The sequence below is a fragment of the Strigops habroptila genome, chromosome 5, assembly GCF_004027225.2.
Source record: "Strigops habroptila isolate Jane chromosome 5, bStrHab1.2.pri, whole genome shotgun sequence".
NCBI classification, from domain to species: domain Eukaryota; kingdom Metazoa; phylum Chordata; class Aves; order Psittaciformes; family Psittacidae; genus Strigops; species Strigops habroptila.
In genome coordinates, this window is record NC_044281.2 from 63,134,554 (window position 1) to 63,150,884 (window position 16,331).

The 16,331-nt window shown below is 40.8% G+C and overlaps 1 protein-coding gene across 1 annotated transcript in view; it reads left to right on the forward strand.

The window, feature by feature from the left end:
- The window catches only part of WDFY4 (WDFY family member 4), a 137,979-nt gene that overhangs the window by 76,742 nt on the left and 44,906 nt on the right, over positions 1 to 16,331 (forward strand). Inside the window, exons 40-45 of the mRNA XM_030488245.1 lie at positions 782 to 859; positions 1,773 to 1,976; positions 2,776 to 2,827; positions 4,099 to 4,265; positions 13,265 to 13,413; positions 14,530 to 14,650. Of these exons, the coding sequence (XP_030344105.1) occupies positions 782 to 859; positions 1,773 to 1,976; positions 2,776 to 2,827; positions 4,099 to 4,265; positions 13,265 to 13,413; positions 14,530 to 14,650 (771 nt within the window). The remainder of the gene's footprint in view (positions 1 to 781; positions 860 to 1,772; positions 1,977 to 2,775; positions 2,828 to 4,098; positions 4,266 to 13,264; positions 13,414 to 14,529; positions 14,651 to 16,331) is intronic.

Below are 16,331 nucleotides of genomic sequence, written 5' to 3' on the forward strand. Positions count from 1 at the left end.
GATGAAATGTATGACTCTTAATGCGAGTTCACTGTTCTGTGAGTCTAGTGCATTCTGGAAGGAAAAGAAAGATGGCCAGGAAGTTCTGTCAGACTGCTTTGGAAAACTTATATTACCAGAAACACCTGAGTAACACTGGGGTTTAGGGCAGGTCTGTGCTCTGTAGTGGAGCAGAAGCAGTTATTATGGGTGTCAGCTCTACAAATTTACAGTTCTAGCGCTGGCTTAAACATCTCTACATCACAATCCCATTAACTAGTGTATTTGTACTCCAGGTCACTCATTGCCAGAAGACTTAGGCTCCTAAATCTCAAAAATGTTTCTGGAAACAGTTGGTTTCCTCTCTGCAAAAAGGGGACATGGGCTGTTCCTTTGCAGTTTATGTTTATGCAGCAAGGAGCAGGCCTATCGTTATGCATCCTTATATCAATTTGGGTCTCTACAAAGAGATTAATTGGGTTTTATGCTACTTGCAGTTCTAATTCAGGTCCAAAAAGAGAAGCCTTAAATTTTATTTGCTGTTATCTTTCTGCATTTAAGTAGTTCCACTAATGACTCTTGTTAAGATCATGATATGTTTATCTTCATGGTGAAAGTGTGCAACTTGCTTTCAGATGATGGCCTCATCACTATACTGTCTGAAGAGCTGTCAAACTTGCAGTCACAGGCCATATTACCTAATTTTTCTTGTAAAAGACAGATCAACTAATGCCATCCTCTGCCCTTCACAGAGTTTACATCTGCAGCACCTTGGTGTAATGTGTTATAATGTTTCTTCCAGGGATTTGTATCATGTATGGAGCGATACCGAAGAACTGGGCAGGAGCTATACGCCTCTTTGCACAAGAACCACATACAGGTAAAGAACAGGAATGTTATGCATCAGCTTTCTGTTGCTGAAAAGATGATCTTGGACTACCCTGAGAAACTGGGCATTTCAGAAGTGGGATGAGGAGTATGCCCAAAGGAACGCTGAGAGTTGATGAGTCAATACTGCATTCCTGACATCACCATTGAGGTGTGATACAGCATCACTCACCAGTCAGATTCCTCACTTTATCTTCAGGAGCCTTTTTTCTTTGGTTTAAATAAATTATTCCACTCTCACAATGGCAGAAATGAAAGAGAGGACTTTGACCTTTTTTTCTTAGTAGCCAGTAAAACTTCCCAGGAGGCCTCAAGCTCATAGCCAGTAAAATCTCACTGTTTCTGTTTCAAGGTTGGCCATCAGAGATCAACAAGCTTTTTGTTCTTTGAAATTCTCACCTCTTCTCTCCTTTAAATTGATATCTTAGTGCCCTCATCAGCTCCCTGCACACACTTCCTAAGTAGAAATAAATATATGCCATACTTGGAGGAAGCACAGTACACTTCTGAATGAGACTTTCAGACTGTGTTTTCAATGAACATGGTTGTTGCCATTTGACACAAACAATTACCAGAAAGAAATGGAGTGAATAAAAGCTCTGTGATGCTGTTCTCATGGCTCACTGCTTTTGAGTTGGAAATCTAATGAAAGCAGCCATTTTCAAGGAGATTGAGGTTTACCACATGCTTATATTTGTCACTGTATCTTAGTTTAAGTAGTAGCATCTCACACAGCATGCTTTCAGTGGTCGGTTGGACCTGTGTTTTCTTGGTCTGCAGCCCTCCCTCTGTAGTGGTCCTGTCCAGTAGGTTGGGTAGATCCCTCTGAATCACTGGGGTGATGCCATCCTGGATGGGAGGAGGGAAGTGTGCAAAAAGTGGCACAAGGCGGTTCTGTCCCACAGATACTGCAGTGTGGTTACAGCAAAGCAGCCAAGGACTGGATGATACTTGAGGAGCAACTTTTCTATGGAAGGGGCCCATGGAGAGATGCATCACGATCATTAGAGCCACGGTGGATTCTTGATTGTTACGAAGGGCCTTCACGAATGAGAAGAAGGATTCAACTTGTAAACACCCGAGCAACAAGGATGCGAATGAAGAGTGAGGTAGAAAGCTTTTGCAGGAGGCACACAATTTCTGTAGCAGTTGCTGGTGACTTCATATTCACCTCTTTCCTCTGGTTCTCACCACTTGACTCATCAATATGCTGTGACATGCATAGAGAACTTACTGAACAGGTCTGGTTTTGAGAGAGTAAGAGGGGCTGCAATGTGTTTATCAGCCACAGAATTACTTTTCCTCCTTTCTGTTATAAGATCTCCCCAGACAGATAGAGTATAACCCAAGCACACTTTCTGGCTTGTAATCTCATGGGCGTAGCACTTCCCAATGTATGCAATAGAGTCCAGTCAGAAGGCTGCACTGTCCTGTCAGTCTTATGTTTCTTAGAGATGATCAAAAGGGGAATTAGAATGAACTAAGCATTAAAACGTATATGTGGGGTATTTACTGCTGTCTGTCTCTTGAGTGTCTAAGTGCCAATTTCTACCAGCCAGAAGCTTAAGCATTTTCGTATACCAGGAGGTTCCCATCTCTAGGACATTTCCAGCTTTCATGTGAAGCTTGGATTCTGGCAGTTTTTTGTAGACCTGTTGGTGTGTTTTTTATCCTATAACTGGCCTCATGCAGGGTCTTCTTTGAAAAAACAATATTCCTTTTGATAATTGTTGACATTTGTTCCTACATTTAATTGTTCCTTTGGGTCCTTTTAAAAAAGTTTATTTGAATTTCCAAGGCATATATTTGCAACGTAGTTCCAAATCTGTGTTTTTCTCTGCAACAAGGTTCTGAATTATGTTTACCTCTCTGCATATTCTGCTCTAGTCACACCTAGTCTCTTTTCAGGTTCTCCTAGGAAACAGAAATGAAACAACCTCTCCTGCTGAAATGAATCCAGGTAATGTTTTAGGGCTAAAATCACACCATCAAGAGGGTAGACACAAACAGCCAAAGAGAATTGGAGTTAGTGTATGGAGTTCTAGGTCAGAATTTCATCTAAAGAAAAAAACCTTATTGTCAGTTGTCTGGACTAAAAAGTCACTGTAACATCTGGGGGAAAAACAAGGCAATTGTTATAGGTGGTGTATAACCTATCTTCAGAATTTGTTGCTCTCTTGTTGCCACCAGAAAGATCTCAAAGCAAAAAATATCTTGAAATGAAAGTGTTGAGCATTCTTGGCCACCTGGAAAGCTTCCAACTGCTTAAACTCAGAAGGAAAAGTATGGACTCTGAAACAGCATTTAAAACCAGGCTATAGGTGGCTCAGATAAGTGGTAATGGGAAATGTAACTTTCCAAGGACGTGTTAAAAAAGTGGAGAGTGAAAGGAAATCATCAAGAATATTAATATGTCAAATTGTTATTTAGCATTCAAAGTAGAAGCAGATTTTTCAAAATATGATCATTGTGTCAACATTTTTCTTTTTCCAAGTCCGGGTTTTCTGTTACAGGAGACATTAAAAGAGGATATCGGGGAGTGAAATATGGTACAGAAGTCAATAGTTAATGGGGAGAGGGAAAGGACCCCAACATTGAGAAAGAACTGTAGTTTGGAAATGCTAGCCAAGTCTATAAAGTTGTGGATTTCAGCCACCTTTATGGCTGCTTCACATCAAGCTTCTAGTGTATTTAGTGTACGCTGTTGGAAATAGGCGGTATTGTTATATGCTTTTTAGTGTGACAGGGCCTAGCAAATAAGTGAGAATAGAGCTCATTGTTCAACAAGACTGAAGTACTATGTAGTTTCTGCATGAAAGTGGTTACACTCTACCTCACTAGGAAGGCTGATCATGCCTTCCTTAACTGTGTGCACTGCATAAAGTTGCAAAACCTGGGACACAGCTTGGACAAGATACGAGTGTCTCTCCTTGTTCCTGCTCAGTGCTTGTCCCCAAAAGACTACCATTTCCAGTTTCTCTTTATTTTCTAATTATCAGTGATTATAGGAATTTAGTTTGAATTATGACGAAGTGCAACTACATGGTTTTAGTTCCCTGAACTAAGCATCCTTCCTTAGCAGTCACAGATTCTACATTTTTCTTGTCTGTTTTTTGCAGAAAAATAGTGCTATTTCCCAAGGTAGAACAGATTGAGTTAAAGTCTAAATTGCAAATGCTTTTGGGTCATCCTGCTGCCACTAAAACTGCAATCTCTTTTATACTGATATAGGAGAGCTGACGTTAAATGGAGCAGAAAGGGATATGGAAAAGAAGGGATTGGATTGTAACCAGCTAACGTTCTTCCCTGCTCTACATGAAAGTTTCCATTCAGAAGACTTCTTGGAACTGTGTGTGGAGAGACAAATTATATTGCAGGAGTTTGCAGAGAGTGAAAAGGTAGGAAACATGAACTAGAAAATTTTCTTTAGAGAGATGGCATTTTAGAGGGTGAATTGGATGTGGAGGCCTATCTGTTCCTTTCAGTTTGGGGTTCAGGTTTATTCAGGCTACAGTAAACATCATCACTGTTTCCTAAGAGCAATTACAATTTGCCAGCCTCTGTATGAACTCCTATATAGACTTATTGTTGAAGAGTATTTAATATTAACTCTTTGAAGTAACAGAAAAAAATCTAGGCATGTAACCAAAGTATTCACATACCTGTGAGATTGTATTGTCTGAATTTGCCTAAGACATGGCAAATTATAAGACTGAGAATTCATATTCTGCTTCCCCACCTTTACTCATGCTCAGAACAGTGCCTGGATCAAATTTATTTATTACCTCTGGAAAAGTATGCCAATTTGTATAGGTTGCTAGTTCAGTGATGTTTAAATCTCTTCCTGCCGAATATGAGAAAATATTTTCTTCCTCTCTTCACATGCCTTTTTCTTCTCTACTCCCCCATGAGCACTGGAAAGATCTGATCTTTTGCAGTGTACCTGTTTCATCCAGTGGCATCATTCCCCCTGTTGGCCCGAGTTAGCATGCCATAGTGGAAGCCAAGGGTCAGACATGGAGTATTTAGACTGAGCCATCACAGTGCTGTGATAATGGTACATATAGAAATAATTATTTTATTTTTATGTCTCCATACCATTGCCAAATTTTCTTGATGCTTTTCTAGTGGCTGGGGGTAACATTCATGTTCTCTAACATGAAGGCTTCATCATGCTATTAGAGCTGTTGGTACATTGTCTATATATACAACATAATTAATTTCCCTGCCCCTCCTCCTTTTTTTCCCCTCACCCCTTTCTCTCCAGCAGACGGAGACAGGCATGAAAATGTGAGGCATGTTTTCTGTGCACTGATCTCATTTTGAGCCTTCAGGCTGTCTGTCTCTTCTCCATGTAACTCCGCAGGAAGCCGTCAGAAACGCCAGGCATGTTTTTTTCCAGCAGCAGTCGCCATGTTGCTGAGCTGACAGAAGTATTAAAAAAGGCAGTAGGGGGTGACATTAGCTGTCCTGCACTCACTTAGTGCGCTGCAGTCCTGCCTCGTAAATAGCTGCCTCGTGAGCTGTTTGCACTTTAAGCAGGCAACTGGAACCATCTTACCTACTACACTGCATGGGAAAGTCATTGCAATGCTTTGGCAGATACTAGATTGATTTCTGGAACACACGGATAGCCCTTGTCTGGAAAGTGGTAGTTGTTCTATAATGTCATCCAGTACTTTTTTTTTTGCATTGCTATTACACAGACACCTTTGTACATATTCAGATACGTGAGATGGCTTTTTGCAGAAACAGCAGATCAAATGCTATTGACACTGTTAGTTCAGAGTCTGCTCCTCAGCAAGTTAAATCTGAAAAATATGGGTGCAGGTGTTCTTATGCTAATGTCATCTAATCTTTTGTTTTATCTTACTTGAAAAATAGAAAACATTCCTGTGAAAATAAATTTAAGTATTCAAACAATATAAGTTTACCACCTGGACTGCAAGAGAAAGGGACTATAAAGGAGAAAGCAAATGGCTATAGTTTGAGTATAGGCTAAAGGATGCTACTGAGTGGTTAGTCCCTGAGAGAGTGGGGACTAATAATATGAGGGAGCAGTCATGCTCTGCATGTTTGAACAGCACCCAGACTATGCAAAAGAGGCCTTTAAACGTGTCCTCTTTTTTTGTCCCTTTTTAAAAGCAATATCTACCCATAGAGGAATGCATTTGCCAAATTTCAAACATTCTGAATTTAGAATATGCCAGAAATCAATATATTAATGCCAGATCTGTGCAATTACAGTACTTAATGACATAATCACGGACTGATTTTATTGTGAGACTATCCATTCTGCTTTACCAGTACAAAGAGTGGAAGGTACGTATATCCAAATCCATACCTTCAAAGTAGTGTTTAGTTGTATTGACCGTAAGTCGGTCTCTTCCAGCCAGGATCCTTGTAATATATATAACTGTAGCTTCTGTGTTCTGCAGCTAGCAGGAATGCTATAGACTCCAGTCATTTTCCTTACACGGTGTTAATACATCACTAGAATATGTCCCTCCTGAGCAGACTCTATGAAAAGATAGTAATTAATCCTGTAGTTACATAGTAACATAATGCGTATACGAAGGGGCTGAATTCAGGCTGACATCTGAGGATATAATTTTGCAATCATAATAATGTTTTTTTTAAATTTTGTGTGTCATTCCCAAAGCTTGAAAATGGAAGCCTCTATCAGACCTCGCAAGAATAGCAGACCAATGGCAGGGATGGAGGCTCAGGGCAGTTGCTTGCAAACTAGAGGATCATGGTGGGCTGGTAGCTGAGATATTTTGTTGCTTCACCTCCTCCCTTACAGATGGCCCCAGCAGGGACCGCTTGTGAAAGCTGGGCAAGAGTACTGTTCATGGTGTGCCTGGGACAAATGTGACTTTGAACTCAAAGCTGGGAATTGAGTCATGTCGTTGCTGAATGTTTGGAACTGGTGCTGTAGTTACACTAAAGGGGTATCTGTGGTGTTATGCCCAAAGCACAAGGAGGTGGTTTTATTCCTGCACACAAGTTAATGTGTGTAATTCAGTAGATGAATGGATCAGACTGCAGGCACAGATTTACAGGTGTTTCTTTTAGGGCTGTCCTCTCAGAAGTTACTAAACTGTCATACTCTGGCTGCTTTGTTATACTTTTTGCTGAGACATCATTGAAGTTGTACAGGTGAAGATTATATTTTGCAAGTATCTTTAGTATACTGAGACTGCACACACCCAAGGCATGAAGAGAGAGGTTATATGCATTGTGGATGATGTTACACAACGTGTGTTGCTGCTGAATTTTGCAAGAGAAATGCAAATAGGATCCTGGCCTGGCCTAATCTATCAACATGCTGACCAAAAGCCAGAGCCAACTCTTTAAATAACCCTAGCTTACCAGCAGAGACAGAGAGATTGGATTCCTATATCTGCAATCTGAGCCCCCGACTGCAAGATTGCCTCCCTGGTCTTTACAAGCCTAAAGTCCTGCCAGGTTGTTAATGTGTGGTTAGCATGTAATAGATGAAGAAAGTGTTGGAAGGCTTGGGGAATGATTTTGGTGTAGAAATTCTGAATTTTGGAAAAAAGGAAATCTCTGCCAGCAAGTCATTCGAGACTAAGAAATCCAAGCCGCTGGGGTAATGAATCTGAAGTTAACAAGAAGGCATGGCCTAGCAGAAATCTGGGCACAATGCCTTTCCTTGAAAGAGGGACTGGAGAGATCACAGAAGATGCCAGGAGCAATAATAGAAGGGACTGGCATAAATCAGAGGGAGTGGGATCCATGACTGGGGGAAAGGAGCTGGTTAAAGAACAGGCTAAATTGAAAGAGGGAGCAACTGTAAAGTTCAGCATTTAGGACTGGCAGAATGGTGCAGCGGGTCTGCATCCACTTGGTGGAGCCAGTGTTTTTAGGAGCATCAGCACCTCCCTCTGCACTTCTCTGCAGGAAGCGAAATGCAGACCACCAAAGCAGCCTGTTTTCATAGGAGCACTCTTACACTTCATCCCAGTGTGAGGGTGCAGCAGTAGAGAGCTTTACACATGCTGATGTGCCATGGGAACAGAGCCTAGCTATGTGGTCAAAGCAAAGGACTCGGAAGCCGGGTCCTTGTCACAAGCCATTTCCCTTTTCTGTGTCTGTGTTTCTCCTCTTCCCTCCCTGCTGCAGGAGCAGAGGTTGTGATGGTTACTCCACTGCAGGAAGGAGTGCTAAGTAGTAGTAAGGGTTTTCAGTGTGAAACTCTGCCTGTGTTCAGATGGGAGTGTCTGAAGAAGGACATAGTGTGGCAGATGGTTACTCCTCTGACTTGCCCTGTCTGGGTTCCTGCTGCAGTGGAGAGGCTGCTGGGAGCCCCTTCCCCAGCCTGTGCTCCTCCACCCCTACTGCAGCTCAGTGAACAACTTTGCTAGTAGGTGCAAAGGACAGGGTCTGACTCATACTGTACATGTCACAAAAAAAACCAAAACCCAGAGTATCTTTAGCCAGACCTCTGCTCTTCTGGATATGCTCTTTCACCATACTACTTTGTGCTCCATGGATATACCTCCTAGTATTCTCCCTTCATATCTGCTTCTGGGTTGTTTTGTTTTATTTGTTTGGGGTTGTGTTTGTTGTTGTTGTTGGTTTGGGTGTTTTGTTTTTTTTTTTTTTGTGATTGTGGGGGTTTTTTTTGTGTGGTTTGTTTTGTTTTGTTTTGTTTTGGTGGTGGTGGTGGTTTTTGGGTTTTTTTGTCTTGGTTGTTTTTTGGCTTTTTTTTTGTCAGGGGTATTGTTTGGTTGGGTTTTTCAAGTGTTCTCCTTAATGAAAAATGTCTTTCAATTGTAAGGCTGTAGCTGCTCCCTGGATTTCTGCAGAGCTCCAAAAACCGAGGGCCCTGACTGCTGCCTCAAGCAAGCACAGCTGATCCCCTAACACTTGCTTTCTGCAGAATGATGTAGCAAGGAAAGGAGCAGGCAGACTTTGCTATGGTTCTTCCCTAGAGAGTCACAGGAGAAGTGGGAAGGGCATGAACTTGTGTGAACTGAACTAAAGGGAAATTTAAAGGCTCGTATTAGTTTTTGGCAGCATTTTCTTTTTGAGAGGAGCCTGGAGTGAGACAGAGATGTCTTGGTGTGCAAGAGGTATGAGCACAATGCAATTGGAACTGTCTTCCAGATGCTATCATCAGCTAAGGGGTGCCAGCCTCTCAGGCTGGTGATGGGCTGGGACAGATGTCAGCTTTCATTACAGAAAGCAAGCACAAAGAGCAGTCCCAGTGCCCACAGCCATGTACAAGACAAGAACCACCTTCTGCCACCCTCTTTTCTCCCAGATATATGATATTGTTTCCTTGCAACATTTGGGAAGTTGCTAAAACCTGAGAAGTGCACACAGAAGAAACACCTCCCACATGGAGTTTTCACTCCAGTGGAGTGAGGGAGGGAGGGTGAGTGGAGGCTATCTGCAATAAAAGGGATGTGTCCTGGGTCTTCTAAAGCAAAGTTGTGACCACAAGGATTACTTTCTAGTGATTGCAAATGGCTTCACTCAAGTATGAGCAGAAGAAATTTAATCTCATGTTTGTAACAGTTCAGATGTGACAAAACTTGAGCCTAGAGCCCCCACCACGAAAGACTAGGTCAAGCAGATTTAGTTTCCTTTGATCACTGAGCAGCTGGTAAGAGTGAAGCAACCTGTCATGTATCCTTAAGTTGTGATTTAGGAGACTTGTGTGTGACGGTTTCAAAGTAAGATGAGACTTAAACAGCAACCAAACCAACAATCGTTGCAGGAAAGGTCTTTTGAGTAGCACAGAGAGGAGGTAGACCTGTATTGCTCTTGCCATGATAACACATATCTGCTTCTCTAGCAAAAGTTATGAAAGCAATGTATTTGATTTCATCTACTTGTAGTCATTTTAAATTCTGTGGCCCTAAATAACACTGATCCTACTTTACTGGCAGATTCTTTGCAGCTGGTGCACCCTGGGATCCCTCAATACACAACAGAAAGGGCAGAGAGAGTATATAACTAGAGGTTTCATCTCTGTGATTCCTGATACAATGGTACCTGAATGTGTTGCTTTTATGTGTATCATGCAAAGTTATTGTAGCTTTCACTGAGCAAGTGATTAGAGACAGCTATGAGTGTTTACGCGAAAACATAAGATGTGACAATGAGGAGGAGAAGGAAGGGGCTTTAGGAAGTCCTCTAAGCCACTGGTTGTTGAGAAAGTATATGAAGATCAAGAATCACTCCATACCTAGAGTGTTTTTTATACTCTTTCCATAAACTTCTGTTACCAAGATGCAGGATAGTTATTTAGATGGACCTCTGAACTGACATGGAGTAGCCATTCTTTTGTCCTTATTCTGTAAAAATGCTATGCTCAGGAGATTTGTGTGGGGTGGGTAAATGTGTTCCAAGGGCATGGTTTTGTGACTTTAATTTTGTTGCATTGTATTTTTCCCTGGAGGGGCGATGTTAACACTACTAGAGTCTGCAGGAATAGATGGCTAATGCTAACCTCCTCCAGGGTTTTTGAAAACTGTGTGAAGACTGTTTGCATCATGTAATTCCTTTGGAAATCTGGCTCTTTAACTCCAGAGCAGATATGCTTTTATTGCTATTTGCTTAAATGCAACTGGAACATTTACAAACAGCTCTTCTGAGAAACAAGAAAGAAAGAAAAAATCCCCCCACCTTTAATTCCCTCTTACATCTGAATGAACAGAACAATCAAGAGATGCAGGGCTTTGGGCAATACCTTAGAAGGTAATTATTCAATTATTTTATGTCATGTTTGCTTCATTGATTAATGATTCTAGTGGCTGGTGAACTGGATTTTGTTCTGTTTTGACAGAAAAGGAAAGTTTTTATTTAATCTGTGGTAATTTCAGGCTGCTTGGTGTTTCAATGCAAGACTAGGTACAAGACTGTTGTGGTAAGGGTTCTGTAGTACACCTCTTTGTAGATTTTTATTACTTACCTGGGATAAAATAAGCCCTGTTTTCCAAATGAGAACAACTGACTCAGCCCAAGGGCCCTAGTATTTCTAACAGTGCAGATGTATTTAATTCTATTGGGGGTGATGACATAAAATTGAAGAAACGGATTTGGCACTGGTGACTGTTACTGGTTGAATAGTACAGAAGACAATGTGCTGAGGCTTAGAGTTTTAAGGCTTGAGAAAGAGAGGTACTTGCTCTCTCTCCCTCAAGGCCTGCTAAAGTGTCCTGCTCCTGCCTTAGGTGGAGTAACAAAGTGGTTAGTGCCAGACCATATTAGTAATCATAAGCAGGCCCCCTTCACAATCCATGTGCCTCCCAAAACCACACACGTGATCTCTGGCAGAGGGGCTGGATTTGCTGAAGTGGATTTCTTAGAGGTCTGGGTTTCAACTTTGTGTCCATTTAGCTATTTGACACAACTGCCTGATGTTTCAATATTCAGTTACCTTCCTTTTGGAAAGAAGAGATCTTTCTGCTATTTAATTATTTCAGGAAACCCTGTGGTTTGCTAATGTGAGCAGAATTCCCCAGTACTCTCAGCACGAGCATACATGCCTCTAACCACGTAGTAGCACACACATACAGAGGCACTTCAGTTCAGAGACTTCTGTCTACAGAGACAGGCGTTCCTTTGGGATCTGAAGGAGAGGTGATGGGAAAATGCCAGCTTCCTCTTAGAAATAATTTAGAGGGGAATGACAAAGAGATTGAAGGGATTTTCATCAAAAATTACTCACAGAAATCTTCCATGGTTGTTTGTTTTTTCTAAACCCAGAATAAAAACAACCTTCTGTGCCCATGAAGCAATTTAAAAATGAAACCCCCCATTTTGCTGGTAAAATAATTGCTTTTCAGTAAAACAAATTAAATGCAGAAACAAGATTTTATTTCAACGATTTATTAATTTATAATTTATGTTATGCTGGTATCCAAGACTAAAAGCTTGTGTAGCAGTGCAGGCCTGTTTCAGCTGTCATGAATTAGCCTATGTATATTTTGGGATGGAGGCAAGGAAGGTTGTAGACTTGGTTCCAGAACTAGTGAGGTAGCAACAAAGGCAAAAAGCGAAGGAGAACCATACTTACGCTACATATCATCGTGTAGACTTTACATGATGTAGTAGAACCAATGCTATTTTGGGTCATTTTTGCATGCAAAAAAAATAATGCAGAACCCTTGTTCTTATGAAGTTTGGTAGAGCTGAGATCACTGAGATCTTAAGGGAAAAAACAGACTTTGTGATACTTCTCATACTTGTCAATCAGTTCTCTCAAGAGCATTGCACTAGATTTCTGAACCAGCAAATTTCTCCTGATATGTAAATACCTCTCAGATCTAATACCTCTCTATGCAGCCCATTGGTCCTTGCAGTTTCAGATGGACTCAGGATGCAAAATTCTACACTCATTCCTGGATTGTATATAGTTCAGGATTGTGTTGATTTACAGGGGGAGCTCAGCAGTGAGAAGTTTTCTTAGTATATAAGGTAGTATTTATGTTTTAAGATTTTGGGAGCATTACTGTTTTGTTGTAGTATGAATCTTTGAAAGGATTTTTGCAAATACAGGGTGCTTCATCTGAGATAGGCTAATAGGCTGATGGTTAGCTCCTGCCTCCTTCCCTGTGAATGTAGGAGATACTGGTTGGAAGTTCTGTACCAAACTGGGCACAGTCAAGAGAGGTTTTTAAACTATTCCAGAATGCTTTAAGACAACTAGAATCATAGATTCATATATTTTGATTGGCCTTCTCTATAATATAGGAAGGAAAAGTTCCAATGCAAGGAGCTTTCTGTTATTGAGATTTCAATCCATTTTATGCTGATTCAGCTGGCCATAATGAGTTAGATATTTAGTAGATATATTACTTTAGTAGATATATTATTTTTCCTTGTTCATTGCTCCCTGGGATCCCTTTGCAGGGTTTTTTCAAGTATAGATTTCACTAGGATCTAAATGAAAGTATTTGCCTTTTCTCTGTATTCTAAATATACGTTTATTTATTACATGCCACTGTTTTTCTGTATGATGCTGTGTAAGTCACTTGTTTCCTCAGTGCTTCAACCCCCTGCCTGTATAACTGTCCATATTTGCTGTCTAACAAAGTTTTGCAATGCTAACTCCTGCAACATTTGCAGGCTTTTCATCTTCTGTAGTGATGTTGCTAAATATAGCGACAGAGAGGTGGGGAAGGAAGAGATTTACTGGGGGAAAGGAGCATCAGACCCTCCTACTACTAGTGCCACAGGGGCATGCACTGTCAGTCACATGGTGATTTTGTGGCTGCATCCCTATAGACCTCCCAATCAAGATGACAGCTGGTTTAGTACATATGTATGTCCTTCTGCACCAATGGGTCCTGCTCCCTGCTGTCCCTGTCTCCTGTGTTACCCACCCCTGCCTTCATTATACTTGCTTCCATACTAGGTCACATTCAAGTGCTCTGTGGCAGTTGTGCAGGGGCATAGAGCATTGGAAGGAGTGCTGCTCTTTGGCAAAGAGCACTTTTACATCTGCGAGTGCTTTGTGTTGTCCCCTCTAGAAGAAGTGTACTGCACACGTCACTGCTTGTCCAGGTGAGTAATTTTTTCCTCTCAGGGATCTGCTTGTTTAACTTCACTAGTGGCACATGGATATGTAGAATTTGCACAGAATTTGAGGGAATTTCAAGAGGGATATTAGCACAACCAGAAGTTTGCCATCCCTTCCATCTGTTCACAGAATTGTTTAACATAACTAACACAGGTGCTTGTTCACAGGCTTTGTGAACCCTCATCTCCAACAAATGGAGATGGTGGGCAGTCTAACACATACGTTGCTGTTTTTCGATTCTTTTAAAGTGGTGTTAATGTTTCTTTCTGGTTGGCTTTTATTCATATGGAACAGTCATTACGGGAGCCCTTAGCTCCATTGTCTCATAAGATTTTTGTTTATTTCTCCAAGACAGAATTGTAATTAATATTTGGCACATTACTATCATCTTTGCCTCATGGTTTATTGAAACTGATCAATAATGAAAATGGGTCTGTTAGACTTAGCTCTTTGCACATACTGTGTGCTCATGTGCAAAGCCTAGTGAGACAGTGAATAACTCAGTGGTTTTACTCCCCGGCTGTCTGCTCTGCATCTAATTCTTACGAAGTCCAATATCAGTCAATCTGATCAGGTGACTTAAGGATCAATTGAACTGAATCCAATAAAAGCTTAGGTTGTTTTTCTAAGGGATTTGCTATGAGCTAGGCTGAAGACAGCAATAGCACACATACATACAAGTAAAGTAATAATGAATTAACTACTTAATTACTAGATCCAATTAATTGCTATTTATAATAGCTGTGTGTCCATGTAATGGTTGTTCTTGACCGAGGCTGTCAGGTTCTCCCAACCAGTTCCTTCCCCTGCTGCGTCTCAAACTTCAGCGTGTGCAAAACATTGCTGTCTGCCTATTTGCATGCACTAAAATAATTCCAAACCTACCCTTAGACTCCACAGGCTCTTTATTTCATTTTGTGAACTAGTACAAAATCTACCTTCAGTATTTAGCTTTGTTTTCAATTCATGTATGCCCCAGTTGATCTTGCTATCTTAGTATTTTTATTCATTTTTAGGGATGATTTGGATGTTCATGAGGGTTCTCCTAACCTTTTTTTGCTTCAAATTAATTTTTCTTTCTTTACATTTTTCACTTCCAGCATCAGTGATCCATTTATTTTCAACTTATGTCATAAAGATCATGCTGTGGGAGACCAGACGTGTTCTCGTTATTCATATCATGATATAAAAGAGATTCATTTGGTGCGCTTTCTTCTACAGGTAGGAACTAACACTAATCGAACTAATGCGTCAGTCATTTGAGGGAAAGCTGCAGCAGCAGTAACGACTTGTGACTGAAAACTACTTGCATGATTTTTACCAAGACTGCTGAGATTTCTTTGCTTGAGTCCCAAAATTCCTTTATTCCCATCATTGCTTCATTAGCCTTTGGTAATACAAACTCCTTCCTATTTTCACCAGGGTGTTTAAGCACCCTCACTGGAGTGGTTGGCTTATTAGTTGTTAGGCTAACAATGTTCTTCACAGTTTATCTCCATGTTTTTGAAAATAAGACAAAGTCAATTTCCTGTGTTTAATGGAAGCTTCCAGTTAGTGTCTAACTTTCAGGAACACTCAGCTCCCACAGACTTCAGTAATTTTAGACATCAGTGGATTTATGGGTATGTGTAACTTACTCTAGGCCTCTTGGAATAACTTTCAAGTTGTGCAAGTGAGTCAATAAATGAACCACAAGTTGAAGCAGAGGCACAAGAGCCTGTACTTGCTCTAGAGGGTTTTGGTACAGTCTAAAGAGTAATTCACAGATTTTATTTGACAAAAAATACAGAGTTTTGAAACAGCCATAACTAGTTACCTGTTAGTTTGAATCCATTTTTGGAAGGTTGAAATTCAACACAAATAAGAAATCATTTGGAAAATTCAGAATTTGGGTTTTGGAAAAGGGATGATAAGTATGGCCCTTACCCATGACTCAGCCCCATTTTATTTTATATTTAATTATGTATGCAAAATGGACAGTTTTAGTAGGTGAGACTTGCTGCAGGATATAGTATATTTCAGCGATTAGGTCATTCTCTATGCATGCTTAGGAATGTTAAGTCTTGTTCTGAGTAACTGCATGAAGCTTATTTTCCTACATCACTGGTGAGCAACCTGAAGAACAGAACTGTAACCTCTTCTGTGTGTGTGAATAGCATCAAAGTTGGCAGTGGAATTATTTTGATAATTGGCAGTGTTTATTTTGATTTTGTTGTTGTGTTTTGTTTTGCTTCAATTAAAGAACTGAAATCACAGGTATCTCTATCAGGCTCTCAAATTCTTGTACCAGGACTCCATGCCGCAAACTGCTTTGAAAAAAACATTGCAGTAAAAGAAGAAAACTGATTTCTTGTGCTTTCCTAGCAGTGCAGGTGGATCAGCTGTTTGGGCAGCTGCTGTGCCTCAGAGAGCTGATCTCCTGTTCATGCACATAACCCAGCTCAGGGCAAAGCACTGTGAAACTACATGGCCCAGTTCTGTAATGGTGACACTTGAGCAGGCTTGGTCTGGACAGCTGAGCTTCAGAGCAAGTGGAGTAAGCTGTTTATTGTCATAGCTGCTCTCATATTACCTTTCTGCATTATACTTCATTTGTGAATCATGTATGGGACAGTTGCCATTGTGGTGTTTTTCTAGGTTTGTATTGCGCCTCCCACATTTGGACTGAAACTCATGTCTGGGTTTTACTTGGCTGACTTTGGAGAAAAAGGGACCACTCACTGAGAAAATAATAGGATTATATGCAAATGCCCAGTATAGCAATGTGTGAAAACATTGTGGAAAAAAGGGGACAAAATTTTCGACTTTGATTATTTAAAGCTTCGGTGAGAAATGTCACAAACTCCCATACCTGCTCTGCTGCTTCTAGCCAGGAGAAACTATTCTGGCATTTCTGTTGAGT